Raw genomic sequence first — 25,703 nt, 5'->3', positions numbered from 1 at the left:
TAAACCAATCTGTGAAGCCCCAACAAATTTGGGCATCGTATACACAGGCCATTTGGCACAAATATTATCACTCCGGTTATCATAAACTATAATACTTTCAACGAAAAAACTACAAATTTTGATGTAGGTACTTGACAGGAGCACAAAATTGCTTACCACCACATGCTCGATATGATTGGGGCACATCCATCTCCCTGTTGGCATTGCAGTAAGAGGTGGGTCCAGGCAGTCCATGTGGAACAATAAAGGGCAGTAATCACATTGGACAAGAGGAGCCACTCTGCAACTCCTAGAACATAAATATCACATTGTTACAATCATCTCTTCAGTTTAAGCAGAAATAATAGCACCAAAAAAGCAAAAGACGACTTTGCCAATCAATGGCAGTTCTTTTGATGTAAATGCAATTTACTACAATTTTACTTTAGATAAACAAGGGTAAAAAAAGAAAAGGCTGAAAATGAGAATGGGGACATTTTTGCTTCTCTTGAACTAAGTCAGAAGGTCACACTGACAAGAGTGCATGGAGGACAATACAATGACTAGAGATACATATTTGTAAAAAAATCTTTTCCATAATATAAAAAGAACAGAAAACTAAACATTCGATTACGAGCATCGATTTTCTTTTGTTTCACCCAGATGATGTGTATCAAAGAGGAGGAACATTTCTCCTCATATCTCCACACGGTACTCTATTAAAACAAAGCTTTTTAAATAGATGGACAGACTTAATATAACAAAAATCATTAATTGCTATGTCACTTTGACCAAAATCTTAAGCGCCTCTCACGAGATAACTCTTAGGGTATGTACCCACGTTCAGGAGATATAGCACCTAATTTTAATTATAATTATCAGTTCTCCAACACTGCTCCAGTATCTGAACTCTTGGAAATCCACCCAAAGAGTACTTCTGTCTTTGCCTTCCATGTATTATTTAGATTTATGGGGCTTTCTCCAAGTATTTAATAACAAAATGCCTCAAAAAGTTGTATTTCTTTTAAACAGGCAGAATAGATCATGGGCTTTGGATGAAGTCTTTTTGGTCCATTTGATTTAATGTTTCCAGGATACTGATTCTGCTGTCTTCTGGTAATATCATCAGGCATTTACTTCAAGAATCCCCAACTCAAATTTCTTTTCGAAGATCATGTTTCAAATATTGATCACACTTTTCAATGAAAAATGCTTCCTGTTCTGTCTTAAACATGCCCTTCAGAACCATCGTTATTCTCTCTTTGCCCTGCTGCACTGATATATCCAGTCTGGACTTGCGTTCTCTATAGAGTATCTTGTCTAATTTCAAGATACTACGTGCTTTTCTTCTCTCCAAGTTACACAGCCTCTAAGGCAGAACTCCAGGTAATGCATTAATCCTACTTCCATCCCCAAACATCTGTGTAATTGATTCTCAGTCTAAGAAATATGATAGTTTGCCAAGTCAATGCAGTTTAGGGTCACTAGCTTACAACAAGAAAATAAAAGGTTGCCAATATCTCTACTGCTAATTTCCCAAATAGCTATGGATCTAGTTTTTTAAAACATCAAGATTCCACCTCGAAATTAATCCCATGTATCTGAACTTGCGCAAGTCTGCACAAATTTATATTCAACACTAATGCCTGGAATTGGAGCTATTGACATAAATAGCAAGATCTACAAGCAAGATCTACAAGCAAATCTCCCAACATTATTCAAAATTGAACTTGGGGCTAGTGTTTCATAAACACAAGGTTCACTTTACGTATGACATTTCATTCTTTCATCCATTCATCCAACACAGTTTAACTTTCCAAGATTCTAGATGATGGGAACTATATTGTTTTGATGCGGGTACAGGCTGACCACAGTACCCACATTCCAAATAAAACTGAGACAGTGCTTATGGTGATGAATTTAAGTTTCTCACCATACTGGACCAAATACTGAGCTAAGGACAATGCTTAACTTTTTGCCCTTCCTGCGTGTTCTCTGTTACACAATGACAAATGGAAATAGAAAGATTTGTGCTTTTTGTATTTGGTCGTATAACTGAAATATCTGTTTGACAGGTTGATCCTATGACTAGATATAAAAAGCATCAGACATTATTTGTAATCCAAAACATTGATCAGGTCAATTGCACAAAAGGCAGACTTGCATTTGTACATCACCTTTAATGATCTTAAGCCACCCTCAAACATTAGGTGGTGCCATGACTGTAAACAGCCAACATGCATGTAAATATCTTATCAAGGAGGAGGATGACAATCAAACTAATTGAGTAAATACAGCAAAATGATAAATATTGGCCAGGACACTGGGAAGAACCTCCTTTCTCTTAGTTGAAGTAGTGCTGCAGAATCATTTCCATCCACCCGAGGGAACAGGCTTCGGAAATCACTTATGCAAACAAGCCAATTTTTTTTTCCACAAATAGCAATAAGGTGAATAATAACTTAAAATTGCTTCTTGATAGCGCTGGTCAACATGGATCGTTGTCCATAGCATTACAGTTTCCCATTCTTCTTCAAGTAATCCTATGAGAACTTGAACACCCAAATTAATTGGCAGGCAAGGTTGCTACTTAATGTTTACTTTTGGAAAAGACACTCTTAAGAAATAGGTTATTAACAAAATTCCATAAGCAGTCACTAGAGATGGAGGATGACCTGCTTCCACTCTAGATTTGTGAATAAGTGTCTAAACAGTCCAATGCTTGTTCTGGGCATCCTACCATAGGTGGGGCAGGTGGTGTTAGAGGTGCTTGGGTGGGAGCTCAGGTTTTTTGCGTGCTCCTGCTGTTGTTTGGTCTTGATCTCCACCTGAGTCTATAACACTTAGATACTTCAGGGGCTAGAAATCCAAAAAGAAAGAAAGTCATCCTCTGATTCAAGGGACCTTATTGTTACTTGTGGGATTTTTGTGAAAACAAATTGACGTTTCCCTGCATAATAGAGCTTTCCGAAGCCTATTCCCGCAGGTGAATAGAAATGATTCTGTGCCACTATTTCAATGAAGAGATGCTTGAAATGGTTAGCACCTTTGCGATCCTTCTCCTCCCATTTGAGTGGTCTTAGGCAAGAACTGAAGTGTTTTCTCTGCCATTCTGGTAACTGCTTACTGTGATGGAGCCAAGAGATTGTTTTGGAAGTCTGGTTTCAGACATGCAGACAATGTGGCCCACCCAACATATGATCAACAGTTTGCTTGGGAAATTGGCCTAAAGAAGGATACTAATATTTCAGCGCTTTTTCTGCCACTGGATTTTCAGGATTTTGCAGTGAAACTGGTGGTGAAATTTCTTTATGGGTTTGAGATGTTTGCTATATGCTGTCTCTGATGCACCGAGAGCAGGTCACACTACTATTTAACCGACCACAAGCTAGATGCCAGGTTTGAGGTTTGTGTCATCAAACACACTGTTCCTCAGATAGCTAAAGGCTGTACTGGCATATTGGAATCGATGGTGACTTTCAGAGTTCACATGTGCCCTTACCAAAAGGAGGATCCCACTATTTGAAAACTTATCTATATTGCTCAGTGGCTCGCATGAATTGCGATCATCAGGAAACTGTGTTGGGCAGTGGGGGCATGCTAGTAGAGAACCCTTGTGTAATAGATGTTTAGCCTGAGGCCCATTCTCTCATTATGCCTTTGTCACGTCAACGTTTTGGAAATCGGTCTCAGAACGCGTGCATATGCCAACGACAACCACAACTTGACAAAGGTTGCGATAGTCCTTATTCAGGAATGGAGGCTAACAGAACAGTTTTTTCACCAGTCCTGTAGAGAAGCTCCACTGCAATAGGACGTTTCATGGACATAAGGTGGAGTGTTGAAGAGAAGAATGTTGGTACAATGACAGATCCTCACTTGACAGTTTATACACATATTAGGTATGTATGTGGTGGATCCATCGCTGAGGATCACGTGTTGACTGCCATCATGCATCAGGTAGAATGTGAAATTCCTGCAGATCACCTAATTTGAGGAGGATTCTCTGCAAGCCAATCCAGTTGACAGAGTTCAAGACATTTGTGACATCAAAGACAGCCACGTATAAAAGCTGTTGCTGCCTTCTACATTTTCCTTGCACTGGGCTCGCTGAAGATCAGGTCTACTTGTTCCTCTTGATTAGATATATAATATCCTTTGAAGATCTGTCTATGCTGAAGTAATACAGATTATGGGCCCAAAATCCCAAGTACTGGTTCATATCAACAATCTTTTGATCTAGAAGCAAGAGTGTGTTAAGAAATCAGCTAATCACATTCATGCCATGTTAATGGTTTTGGGAGAGGAAACATTGAGACATTGACTTAGTACTTAAACAAAACCTAGATTGATTTTATTTCAAGAATGTTGCAACATTCAGGGCATTTTCTGTAAATTACAGAGGCACAAATGACATTTGCTAAATGAGCAAAAATTTCAATAAAGATGCACATCAATTTAATACACAACACAATATCTCCAGTGTCCTGCGTTAACAGGCCGATCTCTCCTGTGAATGAGCTGCTGAACCAAATGGAAAAGTAGGGGAAAAAATATTACAAGCATGTTCTCCTGAAAGTTTGAGGGGATTACGTGGTTGATTTATGGAAAGAACTGAAATTAATGCAAAAAAGACTTACGAATTTAAAAATAAGCTTCAGCATGACGACCAGTTGTGTATGAAAATAATAAAATCACCTTTGCTGCTGAATGCAGAAAAATAACAAGCATACTGATGCCTATTTAGACAAAATTTGCTGTGATTTTTAAAATACAAAAATTACCTCACAAACTAGACTGAAATCTCAGAAACGTTACATTCCAAACAGTACGAATACTAAAAGCTCTTGGTTACTAATAAAATCACTAAGGCAAACTGGTGCAATACTCAAAAAGGCTTGCTGTGAAACACTGTAGGGAGTGAAGACTTGTTCAAAAAAGCATTACCAGAAGCTCTGCATTCTCTTGTCTGTAATATACAAAACAGCCTTAAATACAAACTTTTGTAACAGTCTTTTTTTAAAAGTCTTAATGTATGTGCACACTTCAAAACTCCGTACTACACAAAACATGCATAATGTGTCTTGATTACAAGTTAGAACCCTTGTATAAAAGTTAGCAACTGAACTACATGGGCATCTCCTCCACATTATTGAAAAATACAGAAATGGTTCACCTCCACAGTTGGTATTGCTAGGCAATTAAACCAGAAACTCAGCTAATGCTGGGGACCCAAGTTTAAGTACAACTAAAATAGACAGTGCAATCTGAATTCCAAATAAAAACACTATAATTAAGAACATACTGATGACCTTGAAACCATTGTAGATTGTTGGAAAATCCCATCTGGTTCACGAATGTTCTTCAGGGAAGGAAATCTGTCATCCTCACCTGATCTGGCTCATACGTGAATCCAGAGTCACAACAATATGGTTGACTCTTAACTACCCTCTAAAAACGGCCTCGCAAGCCACTCAGTTCTAATAATCGCCACAAAGTCTCAAAGAATTAAACCACTTGGCATTAATCTAGGCACCAGAAACGACAACAGCCATTATATCACAGCTACAAGACAGACACCTACCAGATAATGTGGATAACTGCCGAGATGTCCTGTACACAAAAAGCAGGACAAATCTTTCCCAGACAATTCCAGCCCCATCAGCCTACGCTTGATCATCAGTAAAGTCAAGGGAGTGTCATCAGTGCTATCAAGCAGCACCTGTTCAGTGATGCCCAGTTTGGGTTCTGCCAGAGCCACTCAGTTCCTGCTCTCATTACAGCTGTGGTTCAAATATAGGCATCAGAGCTGAATTTCAGAAGTGAGGCGAGAGTGACAGACTTTGACATCAAGGCCACATTTGCCAGTGTATAGCATCAAGGAGCCCTAGCAAGACTGAATGAATGGGAATTGGGGACAGTCCCTCCCACGGTTGGAGTCATATCTGGTATGGACGAAGGTGGTTGGAGATGCTGGAGGCCAGTTGTCTCAACTTCAAGATATCGCCCTCATGGTAGGCCTAGGACTAAACATCTTCAGGGGCTTCACCAATGGCCTTCACTCCATCACAAGGTCAGAAGTGGGGATGTTTGCTGGTGATTGCACAATGCTCAGCACCATTTATAGCTCCTCAGATACTGATCCCCTTACTGATCAAGAACCTCTCTGTCTTAAGTACACTCTCTCTTGGCCTCCACAGTGCTTTGTGGTGAGTTCCTCAGATTCACTATCCTCTGGCTGAAGAAATTCAGCATTTCTTCATAGATGAGAATCCCTATAGTGTGGAAACAGGCCATTTGGCCCAACAGGTCCACACTGACTCTCCAAAGAGCATTCCACCCAGACTCACCCCACTACCCGATCCCTGTAACCCTGCATTTCCCATGGCTAATCTATCTAACCTACACATCCCTGGACACTATGGGAAATTTAGCACGGCCAATCCACCTAAACTGCACATCTTTGGACTGTGGGAGGAAACCGGAGCACTCAGAGGAAACCCATGCAGACATGGGGGGATTGTGCAAACTCCAGACAGTCGCCTGAGGCTGGAATTGAATCCAGGTCCCTGGCGCTGGGCTACTAACCACTGTGCCACCCTAAAGGGCCATCCCTTCACTGAGGCTGTGCTTCATTCTGTGTCCCTCCTACTAGTGGAAACATCTTTTCTAAATCCACTCTATCCAGGCATCTCAGTATTCTCAAGTTTCAATCAGATTTCCCCCATATCCTTCTAAATTCTAAAGAGTACAGACCCAGAGTCTTCAACCGCTCCTCACGTCAAGTCCTTAATCCCCAGGATCATTCTTATAAATCTCCACCTACCCCCTCCAATGCCTTCCTTAAATACAGGGCCCAAAACTGCTTTCAATATTCCAAATAGTCTGACCAGAGCCTTACACAGTCTGGCTGAACATTTCTGCTCTTGCACTCGGCCCTCTCGAAATGAACGCTAACATTGCATTTGCCTTCCTTACTGCCAAATGAAACTGTATGCTAACCTTAAGAGAATCCTGAACTAGGACTCCCAAGCTTCTCTGCACTTAAGGTTTCTAAAGCCTTTCCCCGTTAAGGAAAAAAAAGTCTATGCTTCTATTCTTCCTACCAAAGTGCATAAGCTTACACTTTCTCACATTGTATTCCATTTGCCACTTCTTTTCCCACTCTCCTAGCCTGTCCAAGTCCTTCTGCAGCCTCCTCACTTCCTCAACACCACCTGCCCCTTCACCTATCTTCACGCCATCTACAAATGTAGCAATAACGCTCTCAGTTCCTTCATCCAAATTGTTAACGTATAACATGAATAGCTGTGGTCCTAACACAGACCTCCTAGGAACTCTAGTCACCAGCTGCCACCTTGAGAAAGGCCCCTTTATCAATATTCTATGCCTTCTCACAGTCAGCCAATTCCTCTATCTATGCCAATTCCTAGCCCCAAACACCAAAAGAATGTCCTTAAAGAATTCTAACAATTCTCCCATGAACGATCTCCCCTTAAAGCCGTGCTGACTCAACTCTATTTCACCGTGGGTTTACAACTTCTCCATAATCAACTCCAATAAGAGTCAATCTAATCACTGCCCCTTGACATTCAATGGTGCTACTATCGCTGCAACACCCACTATCCCTGGGGATAGAAATGAAACTGAAACTCAATGGACTTGCTATATAAATACAGTTGCCAATGAGAACAGGCCACAGTCTAGGAAAACCTTGCCTTCTTTTAAGAGGTGTTGACATGTTTGAGTAGGGATTTCATTACCTCCCTAAGGGATCAATGCTTTTACGTGACAGTAGACAGATGGATTATTCAACTACAATATTAAAACCTTAACCTAGGCCCTTGCTTGTCATTCTTATATCTTTTCTGTTAACAGTTTATAGGATAACAATGAAGAATGAGAACTGCAGTTCATTTTAACAGCCTCTTGCCTAAACAGTTTTCAAACCAAACGGACTATGTTTGGAGTTCACAGAAATAAATCAGTAGTCCGATATAACTGCACAGAGGCCAGTACCCAGTCACCAAGACACCCTTCACATGAACTCTGACCAGCTGGCTCAGAGCCAGTCCCTAGAGTGAGGAGACTCAACTCCTGCTTACATGTGTCAGCCAGGGCTCCCTGATTGGCCTAGGTTAATGACCCCTATCAGGGATCTCATACTCAATGGGTTCCACTTGGCCAAACTCACTCCAATCATGGCATCCCTCCCCACCAAAGTCTGTGGATGTAGGCCTGTTCTTTTTCTTGTAGCTACTCCTGGGATGTTTCCACCCCAGGTCTGGTTCCTCTAACTCTGACTCAGACATGGGCAGCGTGTACTGGACCGTAGCCCGCCTCTTGCACCCAGAGAGTGTCTCAGAAGAAATTCCTCCTCTTCCTCAGGTAATAATGGTATGGAGGCTGCGATATCAGCTGCATCCATCTTGGACTCAAAAGGTTTCTTTGATGCTAGATGGAGTGGGAAGAACCCACTGTTTCTGACAGCCTTTCTGGCTGTTGAGGGGCCAGATATGTTTTGCTCCTGCCCTGTTTGCAAGGTGGCAGCTTTCACGTGACCCACAGGTTTGTTCAGGATTACCTCACCACCCGAGCTTTGTATATCAGAGGACCTGACCTCACGTCAACTTCGCCTTGTACCCAAGCAGGGCCATTCCATGGTTTCAACACTAAACTGTCACCTGAAGCAAACTGTCTCTCGTTTAGAGGAGGTATGTGGCGGGCGGTGGCGTTCATGACGTTATTTCACCTCCCCCCACCCCCAGGTCCGGGAATTATAACGTTTAATCTGGTGCAGAGTCTTCTCCCCATCAGCAATTATGCTGGAGCTATCCCTGTGAGGGGGGTGGTCCGATAATCAAACAGGAACGGGACAGTTTGATATCAAGTGATGCTGTAGGCAGTGCTTTTAAGCCTGCCTTAAACAGTTCAACTGCTCTTTCTGCTAGATTGCTGTATGTTGGATGGTATGGAGCAGTCCAAACATGCCGAATATCATTTAGCTTTAGGAAATACTCGAAATCCCTGCTGGTAAATGACGTCCCATCGTCTGTGATCAATAGTTCCGGAAGTCCTTGCATTGCGAACGACGCTAGCAGCTTTTCAATCATCACCCGAGTTTGACGAATGAAATCTATGTATGTCTAGCCACTTTGAATGGGCATCCACAACTGACCAAGAACATTGAGGCCCGTGAAAGGACGTGCATAGTCAACATGTGACTGAGTCTAGGTTTTACACGGCCATTCCCACCAATGTGGGATCTGCTGGTAGTAATTTTTGTCCTTGCTGGCGCTCTGGGCAATGCCCCACCAACACAGCTATGTTGGTATCCAATCCTGGCCACCAGAAATAACTTCTTGCCAACATTTTCATTTTGGAAACCCCTGGATAACGCTGGACTTCAGCTAGTATCTGGCAGCGACCTTTACTCAGGACAATCACACTTGCTCCCATTAATAATATTCCATCCTCTCAGGAGAGGGGGACTCGGACTTGTGTCTTTTCTGTCAGCCAGGGCTCCCTGATTGGTTCAGGCTAACAGCCCCAATCAGGGATCTCATACTCTTAAGATCTGCCTGGCCAACCTCGTTCTAATCACTATAGACTTCAAGCAGGCAAATTCCTAAGACCATAAAGAAAAATAAGAACAGGAGTGGACCATTTGGCCCCTCAAGCCCGTTTCGCCATTCATTAGGATAATGGTTGAACTGACATTCACTTTCCTGCATGTTCCCTGTAACCTTGGATTCCCCCACTGATCAAGAATCTCAGTCTTAAATATACAAGGACTCCACCCTCTCAGCTCTCTGAGGCAATGAGTTCCAAAGACATTTAACCCTTAGAATAAATTCCTCATCATCTCAGTTTAGAACTGGCACCTCTCTTCCAAGACCATATACTCTGGTTCTAGACTTTCCCATAAGGGTAAGCATACTCTCAGCATTCACTCTAACAAGCCCCTCAGGAATACTACATGTTTCAATGAGATCACTTTTTATTCTTCTAAACTCTCAGTCAAGTCCCAACCTGTTCAACCTTTGCTCACAAGGCCATCCCTCCATAAAGGGATCATTCAAGTTAAATCTTCTGAGCTACCTCCAACAAAATGATGCCTTTCCTTAAATATGGGGACCAAAACTGCTCCCAGTAGTCCAAATGAGGTCTTAAACCTTGTACAATTGCAGAAAGACTTCCCTTCTCTTACAGTCCAAGCCCCTTGAAGTAAGGGCCAGTATTCTAGTAGCCTCTGATTACTTGTTGTATATATGCTAACTTAGTATTTCATGCACAGGTATCCCCGCCCCCTTTATGTTGTGGCTTTCTGCAGTTTTTCTTCATTTAAACAATACTTTTGCTCTCCTTTTCAAAATGAGCAACATCATATACTTTCCCATATCATACTCCATTTGCCAACTTTTTGCCCACATACTGAACCTATCTATATCTCTCTATAAACTGTTTATACCTCTCTTTCAACTTGCCTTTCCACTTTTCTTTTGTATCATCTGCAAATCTGGCTATAGTTCATTCACTTCCTTCCTCCAAGTCATTAATAAATTGTAAATTTAAATTATATTGTAAATTTGAATTATATTGTAAACTGTTGCAGTACCAGCACAGATCCCTATGCAACTCCTGCCTATTAGCTAATTCTCTATTCACACCAAATACTACATCCTATATCATGGGTTCTTATTTAATTACTTACTTTTGTGAGGCACCTTGTTGAACGCGTTCTAGAAGTAAAATTACAACACATCTACTCATTCCCCTCTGGATGATGAGTGACAACAATAGACTTGCATCATTGGAATTTCTGCAGTTAGCAATACCTGCTCAAATACTTTGAGCAAAGTCATCCAACAGAATGCAGTGTTACTGCAAGTTTCTCATTAATGATATTTTGCCTAAAAATTTTAACATTGCTATGGGTGTGAAATCACATTTAGGCCAGACCAAACGACCAATGGTGGATTTCCTTCCCTAAAAGAAATAGGTAAGCTGTGGATCTTTAAATGGTTTTTTTATGACAATCAGCAATAGCTTTAAGATCACCTTTACTAAAATTAACTTGCAATTTCAGGTTAATTGCATACAAATTCCACTAACTGCCATGATGGGATGCGAACTTCATCCTCGGATTACCTGCCACTAGTCCAGAAACATTACAACAATGCCATCTCCCCATATTTACCAATTTTAATTGAAATCAAGCAGAAATGTCTCAGTGCTGTTTTACTAAGTAATTCTATTTTTTTTTTTTAAAAGCAAAGCAGGTGGGGACTACCGCACAATACCTAGAACGTGAATGATTCAGCCAAACAGTTGGTGTTTTATTAGCACATTTTCATTAGTTTCCTACCTAGTAACATTCCAGATCAGCATGCAGTTAATTACAAACTGATACAAGTTTCTTTTCAAAAAACTCTTAAAAATCTCAAATTGTTCTGTTTTTACATTCAGATATTTTACTTCCAAGAGGCAATTTGAACTAAACTCTGCTGGTTTATCTACAGGGAAGAAAATGGCAACATGCTTTGAATTTATTGTTGATGAAATGGTTAGTATGGAATTTCTTTTAGAGTAATGTGCACATTCATTTCTTCAACATTACACAGCTGTAAAATTCTATCCATCAAATCCAATACAAACACAAATGCAAGATTAAAGGAAAAGGCAGAATAAATGGCCTATATAGATCCTGTGTGTTTCCGGTTATTTTTAGTTCCGTTACCTCCTAAGAAATATGCATTTGAAAAGTTGCTTTCAATTTTATTAAGTGCCACACAGTCAACATCTGCCAAGGCAGTTGTCAGTCAAGCTTCAACTACCAAGAGTCAGTTAACCAGTGTAGCTGGCTTGCTCGGTGTGTTAAAAAAGGTCATCAGGTTTTTGCCCAGAATTAAAGTATGATCACATCATAATCATATGGACAGGAAGCATGAATCACTCTGCAGCTGTAACATATGTTCGGATCCTCAATGAAAAACAATTTTCCAGGTTCCAAAAAGCATCTTTATTAACTCTGATCTATTGAAAAAATAATGACTAACTCATCATGCATAAAAGCTGCAGGTGCCTGGCCTTCAATCAAATTTTCGAAAGGCGAATCTACGATGCCCTGGACACACTTAGTCAAGTTAATGTGAACTGAATTTTAATCACAACAATATTATTCTCTACGTTCGCAAATATATGATTCTTACGTGAGACTACTGGTGTTCTAAATTATTTTGGATTTACAATTAAAAGCCCAAAATGCAACTTAAACAAATTTATCAATATTATAAGAAAATTCATTGAAATGTTAGTACAAAAGCATATTTCTAAAAGATTACATGAAAATGGACATGGACAAAGGCTAGAATAAAGCATTAATAGAATTTGAAAAGGTACTAAAAAGTGTAGTATTGATGAATAGCTCAAAACGAACAGCAAAAGATATTAATGATGGTTTAAATATGATCTAGAAAGCTATACAACAGCACTTTCAATCACAAAAGTTGTGATATTTTGAAGTTGGAATAACACTTTCTGCAAGTCTATGTACAAGTTTCTTAAAAACACTTGGGAGAATACATTTGAAACAATGTAACTTCTGATTTTACAGAAGCTAATCAACAAACTGCAATTGCTCATTTTCCATTTATTTTCTAAAGATGCACTTGTAGTAGTGAAGGATTCTTTCATATTAGCAGTACATGATGCAAATAAGCAACAGGTGCATTAGCACCTTAAAAGGGATACAGCAGATCACAAATGAATGGTTTTCTTCGCTGTTTAGTCTTTAGGTTGATATACATTTTTAGTCAAGCCAGTTACTTCAAATTCCATTACTCAAAATATATTTGCAATTGCTCTTCTCACAAGTTAAACATTCTTACAGAATGGACTGAGCTGTTTCATGTAACACTTTTTAATTGTATAATTAAGGTATAAGAAAAAATATCAATTTCTACAATTAACGTATTAACACAAAAATATTCAAAGGCAGCTCACTGACCAATGAGGAAAACTAACATCAACCTAGAAGACTAATGATTAGTTGCATTTATTGAAGTGATGTGGCAAGAATACAGGATATTGAGTTGACAGACAAAGAATCCCAGAAAGTGGGATCCTGGAGCTGAAGAAACAATAGTAGGATGAAGAGGGTCAGATTCATGGCTGGAGCCAGAGGAGTGGAATAATTAAGAAGCAAGATGACTATTAGAAGTGATCGAGTTGGTGAGTTGGACATAAGCGTTAACTTTGGTGTGCCAGAAACTTGGGACCCAAACCCTAACCCAATACAAGTCAAATAAACAGAGGTTACCAGTCAAAAAAAGTAGTAAACAGTGGGGGTTAAGAGTGCACGGGAAGTTAAATACAAGAATTGAGTTGTGGATCAGATTTAGTGACAACAGAGTAAGGATTCAGAGTTCAGACAAAATGCACACACATTTCAGATGGTGCTCTGTGAAAGACAAATTGTCAAGTTAAGTACATAATTGAAAGCTGGTAATTTTTCTTCCTGGTTTAATATCGTTGATACCAAAATTATTCAAGATAACCAAAATAGTTTTTCCTCTAATGTTAACCTGCAAGGAAAGACAACTGAATTAACCGTATGCAACAGACCTAAAAACCTTTTAAAAATATCTCCTTGCCGATCTTATTCTTTCCTTCTTTACAAAAAAAGTTATGATTGCAAATATACAGTTTGTTTATTGTTTAACCATTCCCAGAGCATCAATATTCATTTGGAGGTGGATCCCTTCAAGAAAAAAAACTGACCATAACAGCCCAGGCCAGGACAAGTTCTTCAGCCAATTGAGGATAATGCTTATCATCTAATCATTTTATTTTAAGAAAACTTTTAGAAGGTATAGAGGGACAATATTATTGCCCACTGAAATAAAAATAATGTAAAAATAGAACTCTTTCACTTAATCATTTATCAAAATAGAGCATTTAAGGTTATTTCAAAAGACAGTTAAAATATTTTAATTGTGTTCAATGCAATACAAGCAACAACAAAATTGGGACATCCAATAAATTTTTGAACATCCAATAATTAATGTAAAATTAACACCTAACACTCACTAAATTAAAATTGTTTTGCAGTTCAAGTGCAATATACAACTTTTGTTCATTTGGAATGCAAGGTTGAGGCTGCAATTTCGCTCCTGCAATTGTGAAGACGGTGAGGTCACAACTGATGTAAAAAGGTGGGTACAAAGATTGAACGGAAAAATGCATCTGTTTAGCATTGTAATAGAACAGTTAACAATTTACAGTTTGCAGGCTGCATAATTTCCTGAGCATTCCTGAGTAGGCACAGGTGGCCTGCCATCATGTAGATAAAAAACTAAAAATTTATAACTGACAAAGATTAGCAAAACTACACACAAATTTCAAGTTGTCAAGCACATTACTGACATCAAGGCTAAACAAGTCTGAACATTCAACAAGGCAGAAAGAATTTTGCAGTCACTCTGTTCACGTTAATTTTCGTATCTTGGAATTCAGTTTATATGCAAGAAGAAAACGTAGAAATTAAATCCCCACCTGTTACAAATGAAGCAAACTTTGACAGGCAACGGGACTAGGCCATTGTGGTCTAGTTCATGCTGTGCCTTCTTCACATTCTTCCCTGTTGTTTCCTCCTTTCTTCTCCTTTTACTGGTACCTGCATAATACAGTTTGTGTCATTATCTGCAGCAAAAGATTGGGTTTGGTTTATGTGCCTGTTTCTAACCCCATGGTTAGATTGCCTTTAAACAAGTTTTTCCTTCAACACCACAAACTCCATGTTGGGAAATACCACCAGACGGAAGTCAGAATTCTGTAAGTATTCTAGCTGGGGAGTTTCAAATCATTCATTGGATTTTGCCCTTCCTTATCTCCATAATCTCCTCTAGCCCCACAACTCATACCTGCACTCTTCCATTTCTGGCCTCTTGATCATCTCAGATTTTAATTGCTTCCCCACTGAAGACGAAACTTTGATTTGCTAAAGTTTCTGGAATTCCCTTCTTATTCCTCCTCGTCTCTTTTCTGCTTTAAAAGGCAGATTTTTTTTTTTTTTTTTAGTAGTGTCTGGTGACAAAATTATTGGTTATCTGCCAGAGGTAACTTGACAGAGATGCTATGAAGATCTTTGGACTGTTTTAATAGTTTAAAGATGCTACAGTAATCCAATTTCTTGTTTTGTATTGTTAGTTCAATAAACTTGAGAAAATGTCTATAAAACAGCAGATTTTTCACTATGTGCCATTCCTTATATCAATGCAAAAGCTAGTTGCAAGGTAATGTGCAGACTAATGCAAAACAAAATTCTAAAAGTACTGAGGTGTCGAAGATATTGCACTAGAACAATTAAAAGCATAGATTTTCACATCAATCCTCGTTAGAGTTAAAAGAAAAATTCAGTGTGATTGGTAAACTGGAAGTGAACTTCTCTGATATTTCATCTATTTCTTGTAATTATCTCTCCAAACACCCCTCTTACTCAGCACCGACACCATATTAACACTCTTTGGTATATTACCCAATTTGCTACCGTGCAAGTTTTGTTGTGTGCTGGCGAGTGGGGAAAGTGGACCGATGCAACCTGAATTCATCCTATCAATGGATGCCCAATATGGCATACAAATATATTGCAAAAAGGGAGGCGATTGCCAAGTGGTATTATCGCTATACTATTAATCCGGAGACCTAGGTTAAGTTCTGGGGCTTTCTGGACCCAAATTCAAATTTTGCCACAGCAGATAGTGAAATTTGAATTCAATCAAAATCTGGAATTACGAGTTTAAACGATGATCAAGAAACGTTGTCGTTTGTTTGCAAAACCTATCTAGTTCACTCACGTCCTCCAGGGAAGGGAAGGAAACTGGTGTCCTTACTTATCTGGTCTGGCCTACATACGACTCCAGACTGATTAGCAGTGTGGTTGACTCTTAACTGCCTTCTGGCCATTAGAGATGGGCTGTAAATGATGGTCTAACCAGCAACACCCACATCCCATGAACAAGTTTAAAAAAAAAGACAAGTATTCTTTCAGTTGCTGATGACCAAACAGGAACAGAAACAATGGCAACTTCCCTGTTAATCTCTAGGTCACAGTACGATGACGGAAATGATCTAATAAAATTATGGGCAAGCACTGATATTTTTTTGGTTTAAAACATTCTGTAATCAAGATAGCAATAGGATGGTTTTCACATAAGAGCTATGCCACATTTTGTACAGGAAATCAAAATTAATTCTGCAATCAATTGGGAATAGAGAGTGTTATGGACACAATTATGGAATTCCCTGAAGTTCAAAGATAAAGCTGTACAGCAGAATAACAACACAACTGTGAATTATTCAAAATACTTGTTAGACCACAGTTAGATTGCAACGTGCCATTTTGAGTCGCTTACTGAAGCATGAATGTAACACTAAACCAGCAGTAAGGAACTATTTTTAAACAAATAACGTATGATGTTGAGACTATTTCATTGTAACACAGAATGCCAAGAGGAATTTTTAACTGCAGGTATTAAATTATGGAACTTAAATAATAAGAGGGCAAGATTACATTAAGTTCCCATTTGGAGTCATTACCCTTTAATGGATGGTCACTCAATGAGGCCCTCATTCATATTTAGGTTGGAGTTGTTTCAAAGTTGTTTTGTGCCGAGTCTTATATAGGGCCAGAAGACCTGATCAGTGCTACATTGGTGCAGCCTCGAGTGCTTCCTGACCCACCCTCTCACTGCCAATCCTCCAATGCGCTTCGGCTGCACCTGCATCCACCCTCTTCCTGCCTCTCAACACTCATTCCCAGAGCCCTCGTTCACAGCGAAGGTTCAGAGAGAAAAGTGGGAAGGTCTGCAGTGATTGGGAGGATCAGGAAGTGCAATGTGTGGCAAGTGAACAAGAAAGGCAGTGTGCAGGAGGTAAACAAAAAGTTAGACATTTCGTTCAAATTTTTCAAATTATAGTTTTAAAAAAGTCTTTCATTTAGCAATACAGGAATTCAGTAAAGTATTTCAGCTGACAGGGAATAATGTTTTCTTTTCACAATGAGAAAAGGTCCTACAGAACTTAATTCCACTTTTACATTGGCTTTAGGCTTTTCACTTAAAGTTGAAATTTTCAGGAACACAGCTATAAGTGAGGGGTTATTAATCTCCTCCAGTCAAAAGTCAATGAAGTAGTTTTATTAATTTAAATGAATGAGGAAACAATTTAGGATGTCTTTGCAGCAATTGTGTAACATGGATCGTCTTGCCACTCAGTGGCGGAATTCACCAAATCTTCTGCAAAATTTAGATTGATATTTCAAGTAGAGGAAGATAGAAAGCCAGGGAGAAAATGTGGAGCTGAGGAAGTAGCACTGGATTTACACAAACAAACAGTTCAGATACAATGGGCAACATAATGCCTTTCATACAGGGAATCTCAATGGCTCAGATACATTAAAGTAAATTACTTAATGGAGAAATCATAATACATTGTGAAACAGTAATCGGTTGAAATCAAGTCCAAAGCGTTTAAAACTGATTGTAGCTAAGGTGGCAAAAATCTAAAGGTAAATCTAGAAAGTAAAGCCCATTCGTCTAAAGTTAATAAAAACAGTGGTGGAATTGCAAATTATCTTTCTAGTCTCCAATCCATCCTTTTCCTAACTGATGGTCAGTAAGTCCAGCAACACTAAGAGAAGATTCATGTATTTCAGCAAGTCATTGTGTTTTTCCCTCCCCTTGGAATACAATAGATTTGTTTGTAAAATCAGGCAATCAGTCTGTTTGCAACACAGCAGACCTCCAGTAGTGTAGTCTCTGAGCCAACCACTGCAGGCAGGATAAACAGGGCCAAACTTGATCTCTGGAAATGGATCTCACCAAATATAGATAGGATACAAATCATATAGTAGATTGCCACTTCATATTGTGACATGCAAAAAAAAAAACAGGATGAGAAAAACCACATAAAACAGTGCTCAAATTATCTGGGCATTTAAAAAAATACAATTAGATTATCTAGGCACTACTCCTCGATTTCTCAGCCAAACTTTTGTTTGTGAAAATGCAGGTTTAATGCAAGTGCCAGACAGCAGCAGCGAGAAAGGAAAAATAATCAAAAGGAAGAGAATTCAGACAATACTTTGTTGCATTTTCCAGCAACCAATAAAAATATGCTGCTTATTAGCCTGAAAGTAAGCTGAGTTGAGTTTGTGATTAAAAACCAGAGGAACATTGGAGAAAGACAGAATTGATACAGTGCACAGACAGATTCTATGCAAAGCAATTCATCCACATCCTTGTAATTTGTCAGTTTCAGCTCACGACATCCTTTAAACCTGCACCTAAACCATCTCATACCATATGTGGTATTCAAACACATTTAGAAAAGTAATCTACGTATGTATTAGAATCTCAAGGTGTAAAGTAAATACGGCAACCCTCTATTTAAAAAGATCTGGAGAAATTCTCCTATCCAAAATCCCTTAGTCAAAATGTGAAGTATTTGACTCATTTGGATCTCTAACTCATTCAATACTCAACAAGCATTTTGTAACATTTCCAAGAAATTCACATCTTCCCTTGCAATGCAGCTACACTGTAAATAAGTCATTCCATTTCTGAATTTTTAAAAAATCTTGGGAACTAGTATGGAAAACAGTTGACCTTGTATATCTGTAATTCCAATATAAAGAAGTGTTCCAGAGCTTTTTTTTCAAACTCTATTGCAGCTCCTATTACAAATGTCTTTTGCTTTGGTATCAGCATACAATTTTAATACAAAAACAGGATTCTTCAGCACTGCTAATTGTTTTACTGCGCAAGAAATAGCTACTAGAGGCAGTGGAGTTTCGGAAGAGTGTCAAGTCAACTCAACCCTAAGTACTATAAAATTCTTACAAATTGTAAGCATCAATTCCATTCCATATTAGGCCCATGTTCAAACTGCTACTAAAAGTAGTACAGCCCAAGTAAATACATCTATACCATGAGATCAGTAATTCTATCATGAAACACGCTCTCCATGCTTACTGCTGCTCTCCACTATCCAGCCTGCACTGCAAATTACATACTTAAGTAAAACTGACCTGAACTGAAAGTGAGGTGGTTGGAGCATAATAAAACAAAGATACTATACACAATTCTACAGAAATCTGAACACACATTCTTCCCCCCCCCACAAAAAGGCCTCTTTTGTAAACTGCATTGATAGGACTGGTGCACCCAGAGGATTGGTATCAACATTAGTACCTGCTTTTCGTATGTATTTCTTATACTATATTGCATGTTTATGTGCTGCAACTACTTCAAGAACAGTACTATAACTATCCTCTTGATCCTTGGCCTGACCTTGCAGTGTCAGAGACATGGTGGCTCAGTGGTCAGCACTGCTGACTCACAGCATCAGGGACCCAGCTTCGATTCCACCCTTAGTGCCTGCGTCATGTTTGCACGTTCTTCCCGTGTCTGTGCGGGTTTCCTCCGGTGCTCTGGTGTCCTCCCATGGTCCAGACATGTGCAGGTTAGGTGGATTGGCCATGGGAAATGGGTTACAGAGTCCAGGTAAGTGGGTGAGATACTCTTCGGAGAGCTGGTGTGGACTCGGGCCAAATGGCCTGCTTCCACACTGTAGGAATTCTAGTGGCATGAATATTCTCACAATACAGAAGTTCAAATCAGCCATCTGTGATTTTAGTCCTTTTGATAAACGAAGACTCAATTCCCTCTAACTGTACAGATGAGCAAACAATAATTACCTTATAAATAGTAACATCAGTGTTTGGCATAATTTCTCAGGCTGCAGTTGGATAAAACATCAATGATAAAACACACTAAGCCACCTCATGTCATGAACTGGTACGAGAAACTTAAAAATTTCCATATGATAAACAGCAATATTGTCACTGCTGAACTTACTCTCATGCTCTTTTCTTCAGAGTGAATACATCCCACTTTGGATAAATCGCCCTTTTGAATTGTGAGCATGAATATAGCAGTCAGCAATTACATTTTAACTTGTTTGCCATTAACATCATCTTGTAAAACATGCATTGACCAATAGTTTGGAACTTCTACTTTAATATATTGCTGGGCACACCATTTTTATGTTGCAATCTCTGAACAATACCAAGAACTGGTTGAATAAATGTATACCAGAGCTAAATATAACGTCTTGGCAAACCAAATGCATCATTGCCAGTGTCCAACTTTCCAAATAAAATCCATATACAAATAAGGTGTGATTAAACATCACTCGTATGGGTGCAAAGTTATTCCAAAACCTGAAATCCTCAATGTGACACAGTGAAATTGATATCTCTGATAATTATCTAATGACCATTATAATTTGTACAAACGTATACAATATACAATTTTTAATTATGTTTGCACTGTATTTGGTAACAGATTTCAATAGTGATGTTGAACTTACGGAACAATGGCATGATGAACCTCACCAAGAAAATAAGCAACTCAAGTGCAGTTACACTGACTCCCTCACCTGGAAGTGCTGTGGTACACGTCAGTTCATTTGGAAGTTGAAATTGAGTTGGATTTCGTTCCATTGCTGCTGCTATAAGTATTTCAAATGGATTTCTTATTTGCAATTGGGAGCAGTCCATCTCGATGGCAGCATTTTCATCGTCCACGTCAATCATGTCATCGTCCACCTCATTCTGCTCAGAAATGGGTGTGTCAGTGCTTGCATTCGAAGTTGGTGTGCCGGGTCGGCTGACACGCCTTTCCAAACCTTTTGCTTGTGCAAATGATCTACAGTTACTGTCAACCCTGGAATCCAATGCTTTGCTGGGAGTTTTATCAGAAAATTCCATGTCAACGGTAGGGGATGCTGTCCTTTTAACCGTCTGTTTGTCCATAACACCATTTACTTGGCCAAATCTTTCTTTTTTCTCTTGTTTCTAAGGAAAAGGAAGAATATTAGTCAAACAACACAACGCAGTGGAATTTAAATAAAAAGGTACAACTTCAGCACCAACTTGTGATGAAGGCAGTAAAAAGGAAAACTGACATGTTCTAAAATTAAAAATGTTACTACATTGAAACTAAAATCAAGCATCTTGTAATTATGCAAATATCAGAAATGAATTCTCTCCAACTCCCAAAGCTTACAAACCAAGTGTCTGTTCTTAACAGTGTATCACATTGTACTTTTAAGGGCAAATTAGAGGAGGGCTTCCATTGCTAAGCAAAGGATTATCTCAAAGTCTGTAGAATCTAGACAACTTTTATTTGGAGACATGGGTGAAATGGGAGACAATATCCAAGAGGCCTGACGGATAAGGCAGATAACTCACGGCATGATGAGAACAAGGGACTGGGATATCATAGTTATTACAGAAAAATAGCTGAGGGAGGGACAGGACTGGAAGCTCCATGTTACGAGGTACAGATACTATAGGAAGGATAGAAAGAGGAGGCGAGAGAGAAGGGGTGTTTTTGATTGGGGAAAACATCATGCAGTACTTAGCAAGGATATATCTGAAGGATCATCCAGTGAAGTTATATCGGTGGAAATGAGAAATAAGGAGGAAGTGATAACTTTTTCTGGGATTGTACCACAGGCCCCCCAATAGTCAGCAGGAAATTGAGGAGCAAATATGTGGGGAGATTGCAGGTGGCTGTAAGACAATAGGGTTCTAACAGTAGGGGATTTTAACTTTCGAAACATAGACTGGGACTGCCACAGCGTTATGGGCTTGAATGGGGAGGAATTTGTTAAGTGTGACCAAGAAAACTCTCTCAATCAATATATAGAAGGCCCTACTACAGAAGGGGCAAAAACTCAACCTCCTCTTGGGAGCAAGGCCAATTTTGATGGTATTAGACAGGAACTCCAAATGTTGATCTGGGGGAAGGGGGGCCGTTCACAGGTAAAGGGACATCTGGCAAATGGCAGGCCTTTAAAACCAAGATAATGAGTGCTCAGGGTCAGCAAGTTCCTTTTAGTGTGAAGGAAAAGGGGCAGGAAACATTTGATGGCTAGAAACATTGAGACTCAGGTCAAGAAAAAGGCGGCAGCATGAGTCAGGTATAGACAGCTGGGATAAAAAAAGTCCCTTGAGGAGTATAGGGGGTGTAGGAGTACACTTGGGGAGGAAATCAGGAGGGCAAAAAGAGGACACAACATAGCTTCGGTAGGTAGGGTAAAGGAGAATCCAAAGAGATTCTACAAGTATATTAAAGGCAAAAAAAGAGTAACTCTGAAGAGAATAGGGCACCTTAAAGATCAACAGGGCCATCTAAATGTGGAACCACAGGAAATGGATGAGATGCTAAGCGAATATTTCATGTCAGTATTTACTGTGGAGAAACACATGAAAGCTAGGGAACTTGGGGAACAAAATAGCAATGTCTCGAAAAGAATCCACATTACAGAGGAAGAGGTGCTGAAGGTCTTAAAAAGCATAAAGGTAGATAAATCTCCAGCACCTGATCAAGTGTATCCCTGGACATTGTGGGAAGCCAGGGGAAAAAACACGGGGCCTCCAGCAGAGATATATAATTTTCATCACAGCCACGGGCAAAGTGTCAGAAGACTGGACGATGGCTAATGTTGTGCCATTATTTAAGAAAGGCTGCCAGGAAAAGCCAGGAAACTACAGACTGGTGAGCCTAATGTCAGTGGTGGGTAAGTTATTGGAGGTTCTTCTGAGAGACATGGATCTATTTGCAAAGGCAAGGACTTTGGAAAGGCAAGGACTGATTAGGAATAGTCAGCATAGCTTTGTGCATGGGAAATCGTGTCTCACAAATTTGAGTTTCTTTTTCAAGAGGTGACCAAGAATATAGGCAGAGATTTAGCAAGGCCTTCAACAAGGTAGACTACAAATAGACTGGTTAGTAAGGTTAGATCACGTGGAACATAGGGAGAGCTAGCCAACTGGATACCAAATTGGCTTGACAGTAGGAGACAGAGGGTGATGGTATAGGGTTGTTGTTCAAATTGGTGGCCTGCGACCAGCAGAGTGCCACAAGGAATCAGTGCTGGGTCTACTGCTGTTCATCATTTATATAAATGATTTGGATGGGAATATGAGACATAGTTCGTAAGTTTGCAGATGATACCAAAATTGGTAGTACAGTGGACAGTGAAGAAGATTATCTCAGAGCACAACACCATTGTGATCAACTGGGCCAGTGGGTTAAGGAATGGCAGATGGAGTTTAATTCACATAAATGAGAAGTGTTGCATTTTGGTAAGGCAAACCAGGGCAGGGTTTATACATTCAATGGTACAGCTCTGTGGAAGAGTTGTTGAACAGAGGCCTAAGGGTGAAGGTATATAGTTCCTTGAAAACAGCATCACAGGTAGATAAGGTGGCTAAGGCAACATTTGGCATGCTTGCCTTCATTGGTCACAGCACTGAGTTGGGATGTCATGTTACAACTGCACAAGACATTGTAAGGTCACATTTGGAGTACTGTGTACAATTCTGGTCTCCCTGTTATTGGAAGGCAGTTATTAAACTGGAACGTGTGCAGAAAAAAAAAAAAAAAAAAAAAAAACTTACAAGGACCTTACCTAGACTGGAAGGTTTGAGTTTTCAGGAGGGGCTGAATAGGCTGGGACTTATTTCCCCTGGAGGATAGGAGGCTGATGAGTGACCTTATTGAGGTTTATAAAATCATGAGAGGCATACATAAGGTGAATAGTCAAGGTCTTTTCCCCAGGGTAGTGGAATCCAAAACTACAGGGCATAGGTTTAACGTGAGATGGGAAAGATATACAGGGGAACCACTGTGTAACTTTTTCACAGAGGGTGGTATGTGCATAGAACGAGCTGCCAGAGGAAGTGGTAGAGGTGGGTGCAATTACATCATTTAAAGGGCATTTGGACAGGCACATGGATAGGAAAGGTTTAGAGGGACGTGGCTCAAACGCAGGCAAATAGAACTAGCTTAGTTGAGGAAACCTGCGTGGCATAGATGAGTTGGGCCAAAGGGCTTGTTTCTGAGCTGTATGACAGTATTCATGGTTTTTGAGAAGATTTGTAGCTCGGGTTCTTGATGTAGTTGTTGATTTGCTTGTCAAGCTGGTAAGTTTGTTCGCAAATGTTTATCACCATGTTAGGTAACATCATCAGTGCACCTCCAGTGAAGCGGTGTTCAGTCCCGCTTGCTTTTATAAAATAACAAGTGGGACAGAACACTGACACTTCACCGGAGGCGCACTGATAATGTTACCTAGCATGGTGATAAATGTTTGCGAACAAACTTACCAGCTCAGTGGGTAAATCAACAACTGTATGACTCTACGATGTGCAGGTTTTAGCCTTGATGCCTTGTGTAATGAAAAAGGCAGTCTGCTGAAACTCACTGTTTACACTGACATATTCAAATGGCTCTCACAAATTAAAACAGGACGACAAATCCCCTTGAAACTGCCTTTCAGAGAGGAATGGTAAGGGAAGGATTGGTATTATCTCTCTGCTACCAGTAAAACCATTTGAATCTTTTAAAACAAACCTACTTTTCTGCGAACTGTGCACCTGTGACACATCCAATCCCCAGGTGGAAGCATCTCTTCACTGAGTGGAGGATTACTGAACAAAATAGAAAATAATTTAGTTAATTACATTCAGAACTTAGCACAGTTTACATTTCAAAATGAATAAAACTAAATTCAAACTCATTACTGCATTCCTTGTAGATAGCTGAAAACAATTATGGAAATTTTGGTAAAACAACTTGCCTATTAATGACACAAGGGCTGGAACCAGAAACTCAGCAACCATTTCAAGAAGAGCTGGCATTATAAAAACAGTACATTTCATTGATCCAACTGACAGCACTTACAAATCTGAGTCACATCGTCACTAGCCTACATTCTATTCTATAACTTGAGCACACAACACTAGTCTTGACATTCCACTGCAATAACGATAGGGTAGTGTATGATGACAGACACTGTCCTTCAGATAAGGCCCTACACGAGGAAGTGCTCATTGTAACTGGGATGCTAAGACATGCTAAAATGCTACATAATATCAAACCATTTTCACGATGAAGCGCTCCTACAGTGCAGCCTGATCGTATTAAGGCATTGGCGAAAATTAAGTAAACTCACTCAATAAGCAGAGATTATGCCAATTGTTTCACCATTTTAATCGAGTTATGACAGTAAATATCAGCACACAGTTCAATTGCAAGTCCGCAATTTTACCAGGTATTCGCACACAAACACCTCTAGCAGGGACTCGTAAATTCAATGAGACACAATGGATATGCTTTCCATCTCCAATGCAAAGTACTGAAGTGTCAAAGCCTTCACTGAGATCAGTTAAATTAGTAGCTATCAGTAATGATTCTTGGATCTGCTCCGCTATCTAGTTCAGTTGGTGGTAGCAGTCTACCATCTCATGAGATAATGGTTTATACCCTGGAGGTCAACTGTGCTAAGTGTCAGCAGTGCTGTGGGAAAACAAATCACTGCCACAAGAAGGTGGAAGATTTGAGGATCAGTGCATTCTCTAGGCCTTCCTCTCAGCCAGATGAACTTATAATTTCTGCTTGCCTCATCCACACACTTACAAACAAACATCTAGCCTCCAAATATCTTGGCCTCTGCCAATGTCTGCCATCTTTCCCTTTGCTTGCAGGTGTCCTTGTAGTGACGGCAGGAATACTCAGGAGGTGCTGGCCCAGTGATCAGTTCACCATTCAAAACACTGTTTGGGTGTACACCAGTGATCTGATGACTGT

The 25,703-nt window shown here is 39.7% G+C and overlaps 1 protein-coding gene across 1 annotated transcript in view; it reads right to left on the bottom strand.

Annotated features, from left to right (window-relative positions):
• phf12b (PHD finger protein 12b) overlaps positions 1 to 25,703 on the bottom strand; it is a 139,041-nt gene that overhangs the window by 80,300 nt on the left and 33,038 nt on the right. The window contains exons 3-6 of the mRNA XM_020529807.2: positions 24,472 to 24,544; positions 20,482 to 20,899; positions 14,536 to 14,656; positions 157 to 289 (exon numbers count right to left, since the gene is read on the bottom strand). Of these exons, the coding sequence (XP_020385396.1) occupies positions 157 to 289; positions 14,536 to 14,656; positions 20,482 to 20,899; positions 24,472 to 24,544 (745 nt within the window). The remainder of the gene's footprint in view (positions 1 to 156; positions 290 to 14,535; positions 14,657 to 20,481; positions 20,900 to 24,471; positions 24,545 to 25,703) is intronic.

Source organism: Rhincodon typus, chromosome 26 (genome assembly GCF_021869965.1).
Source record: "Rhincodon typus isolate 14 chromosome 26, sRhiTyp1.1, whole genome shotgun sequence".
NCBI lineage: Eukaryota > Metazoa > Chordata > Chondrichthyes > Orectolobiformes > Rhincodontidae > Rhincodon > Rhincodon typus.
The sequence above is the reverse complement of the archived record's forward strand: the minus strand, read 5'-3'. Positions and strand labels throughout refer to the sequence as shown.